This window comes from Chiloscyllium plagiosum, chromosome 29 (assembly GCF_004010195.1).
Source record: "Chiloscyllium plagiosum isolate BGI_BamShark_2017 chromosome 29, ASM401019v2, whole genome shotgun sequence".
NCBI lineage: Eukaryota > Metazoa > Chordata > Chondrichthyes > Orectolobiformes > Hemiscylliidae > Chiloscyllium > Chiloscyllium plagiosum.
The window spans coordinates 22,520,156-22,523,456 of NC_057738.1; the positions used below are offsets into that span (position 1 = coordinate 22,520,156).

Consider the following 3,301-nt stretch of genomic DNA (forward strand, 5'->3'; position numbering starts at 1 on the left):
CACAAAGTGCGTAAGCCCCCACCGCCCACACTGCCCCCCCAACCCCATGCACAACCACCCCCTCTCCGGGGCAGCCGGACTATTTACCAACAACAGGACTGCACACACGCGCGCGCACATACGCACACACACACACACACGGCGTGCACGCACACCTTTTTACTGCAACCTTTTCACAGGTTCCACCTCTGCCCTGTACAGGACAATGTTGGAGAGATTATCTGGGGAAGGTGGGGGGTGGTGTGGTTTACGGTACACCCCTTTGTAGAACTCCAGAGCAAGTGTGGGGAGAGAGAGAGGGCAGACGGTCAGTCATTTGGAGACAGTGCCTGTTTAATCACTGTAAACAAAAGACGCGATCACTGTTGGAAATACGTCTTTGATGTAATGTTTCTATTGGGACCTCAAGATCTCCTTCAGATAATCCGATTTTTGGATAATTGGTATTCGGATAATCGAGGTTCCCCTGTACTCCCATGAGAGGCGAGGAAAGCAGCAGCTCTGCTAAAATCTCAGAAAATTATTGAATATGTTCACTATGACTGGTCAAATCTAGGATAAGGTCACTTGCTGAGTCATGTAAGGTCATTTTCAGGATTACATGAGTTCTGTTTGAGTAATTATTTTGTTTGAGGTTGCAACATTATTCACCATGCAAAAGTGGAGAAGAATATGGATACAGATTGCAAATACCTATCACAGCTGAATCACTCATTCAACACAACCGTAAGGTTCCGTTAAGAATCTTAGTTCACTATGCATTCAGTTTCAGATCCTACATCCCACTTGAAGTGAATAAGAAACTAGTCTCTAGACAGGATTTCCCCAGCATTTTACTTTAATTTATTCCCTAGCTTCTAAAGTTCATTTAAAGCAGAATGTGGCACATGGTTAATGTCCTTCCTCAAATGCAATAATGTGGATTGGTTGATGATCGCATTTGGTGAACAAAATTCAGATTACTCATCCTGTGAATATACAAGACTAAAGCATAATCCAATTGTGAAGTTTAAGATGACTAAGGACCATGAGAGGGCAGATAAATGACCAACACCTGGGAATAACTTTAAAATTAGTGTTAGGCTATTCAAGGGGAGTGAATATAAGGAGGTGTGTGCTAGTCTGATAGGTGAAAGATGCTTGATGCTCAGTAAGGCTGAAACAGCAGACGTTTGAATGATCTTGTCTACAAAATGTACAATATAGGAGACAAGGCAGTAGTGAGTTGGAATAATCTAGTCTGGAGATAACGAAGATACAAATGAGGATTTCAACACTTGACCAAGAGGCAAAGTTAGGCAAAGTTTTGGAAGTGGAAATGAATGGTCTTAGTGGTTGCTTAATTATGTAGTCTGAAGCTATCCTTGGTGTCAACAATCATGACATCAAGCTTGCAGATAATCTTGTTGAACCAGGTAGTTGAAACAGGGAGAGAGATGGAGTTGGTGGCGAGAAAGTAGATTTTGGAGCAGGGACCAAAAACAAGGGATTCAGTTTCCCAATAGTTAATAAGAGGCCATTTCTGCTCATCCAGGGCTGGAATTCTGATAAGATTAATAATTTAGCAACAGTGAAAGAGTTGATGAGATAGAGTTGAATACATAACAAGTAGCAGTGGGAAAATTACACTGTGCTTTTATTCTATTAATATTACTCAGGGTGATGTGTATATAAGAATCAAAGTGTATCCAGGGATCATGAATCAAAAATACTTGATAAAACTAAAATGCAGACTAAACATGATCTAATTATAATAAAGGAAAGCTCTGGGTCTGATGGCTTACTATAATTTCTGTGATCTGCCCTGGAGCGTGAACAAAGAATCAATTGGAATCCAATCTAGTTATTAATTCCAAAGATGGACTTAGAGGTATTGTAAGACTGCATGCAGTTAACACAAAAAATAGTTCATTGGAAATGGATTTTAAAACAGCCCTATGTTTTGCTGCTGTTAAGTATTTTAATCATCATTTCTAATCACCTGTATGCCATTGGGGATTCATATCATTTTTGTCTTCATTAATTTATCTTTAACGTTTTGTTTCTTAACCATTCAAGTGATAATGCGAATGTCTAATTATACATTTTGTTGTTATCTTTTCAATGATACGAGCTGAAAGAGCTTTACAACTTAGTTTTGTACTTACAAAAACAAAACTGTCTTTGTTTTTCCTCCAATCCTTCAGGGGGACGGAGGAGGCATTGGAAGCCCTGGACTTCAGGTATCAGCAATATTTCAAAAGAGTTCTAGTTTTTCCTGTTGTGTGATAAGAAAAGTCCTGATTTTCATTCAATGCTTTTTGTTTCAGGGAGAAATTGGCGAACCTGGTCAATCGGGCAATGCCGGATCCAAAGGAGCAAGAGGAGCAAGGGTAGATGTTCCATTTAAAACATTTAGTTGATCAAAGACACTTGTACATTCTTTTAACAAAATAGAGTCATAGAGATGTACAGCACGGAAACAGACCCTTCGGTCCAACCTGTCCATGCCGACCAGATATCCCAACCCAATCTAGTCCCACCTGAGAAATTTTAAAAACGCTCAAGATTATTTCCATTTAATCATTTTCACTGCCTGGTTCTGCATTGTGCCTGAGCAGATTCATAGCTTACGTGGTGAAACGATGAGAATGAAGAGAATTTTGAACAATTGAAAAGCTGTCACACTACCTCTTTAATAAGTCGTCCAATTGGGTCTTGCAGCAAATTATAGAATTATGTCAACAATATACAAGTAAAGCAGGGCTACTCATCACAAAATGATAAATGAGGTGATCTGTCGAGATCTAAAATTAAATAGCCTGCTCTCTTTGCTCTTTTTTTTAGGGTGATGCTGGACCTCCTGGTGAGCATGGGATTCCAGGTGATTACGGACCTCCTGGACCTCCTGTAAGTTGGTCAGATACGTGGAGAGATTTACTTTTGCCTTTATCTACCTGCTCTTTCACAAATTCAAAATGAGTGTATTCATTGAATTGATGCCAAAGGTTTTACGAATTATTACCATGCTCCTACCGGCCTACACAGCTGCTCTGTTATTTGAGGGATGAAAATGTGTTGCTGGAAAAGCGCAGCAGGTCAGGCAGCATCCAAGGAGCAGGAGAATCGACGTTTCGGGCACGAGCCCTTCTTCAGGAATGAGGAAAGTGTGTCCAGCAGGCTAAAGATAAAAGGTAGGGAGGAGGGACTTGGGGGAGGGGCGTTGGAAATGCGATAGGTGGAAGGAGGTCAAGGTGAGGGTGATAGGCCGGAGTGGGGATGGGGGCAGAGAGGTCAGGAAGAAGATTGCAGGTTAGGAAGG

The 3,301-nt window shown here is 41.0% G+C and overlaps 1 protein-coding gene across 1 annotated transcript in view; it reads left to right on the plus strand.

Annotated features, from left to right (window-relative positions):
* Positions 1-3,301, plus strand: part of LOC122564423 (collagen alpha-6(VI) chain-like) — a 177,950-nt gene that overhangs the window by 138,154 nt on the left and 36,495 nt on the right. The window contains exons 35-37 of the mRNA XM_043719265.1: positions 2,187-2,222; positions 2,310-2,372; positions 2,827-2,889. Of these exons, the coding sequence (XP_043575200.1) occupies positions 2,187-2,222; positions 2,310-2,372; positions 2,827-2,889 (162 nt within the window). The remainder of the gene's footprint in view (positions 1-2,186; positions 2,223-2,309; positions 2,373-2,826; positions 2,890-3,301) is intronic.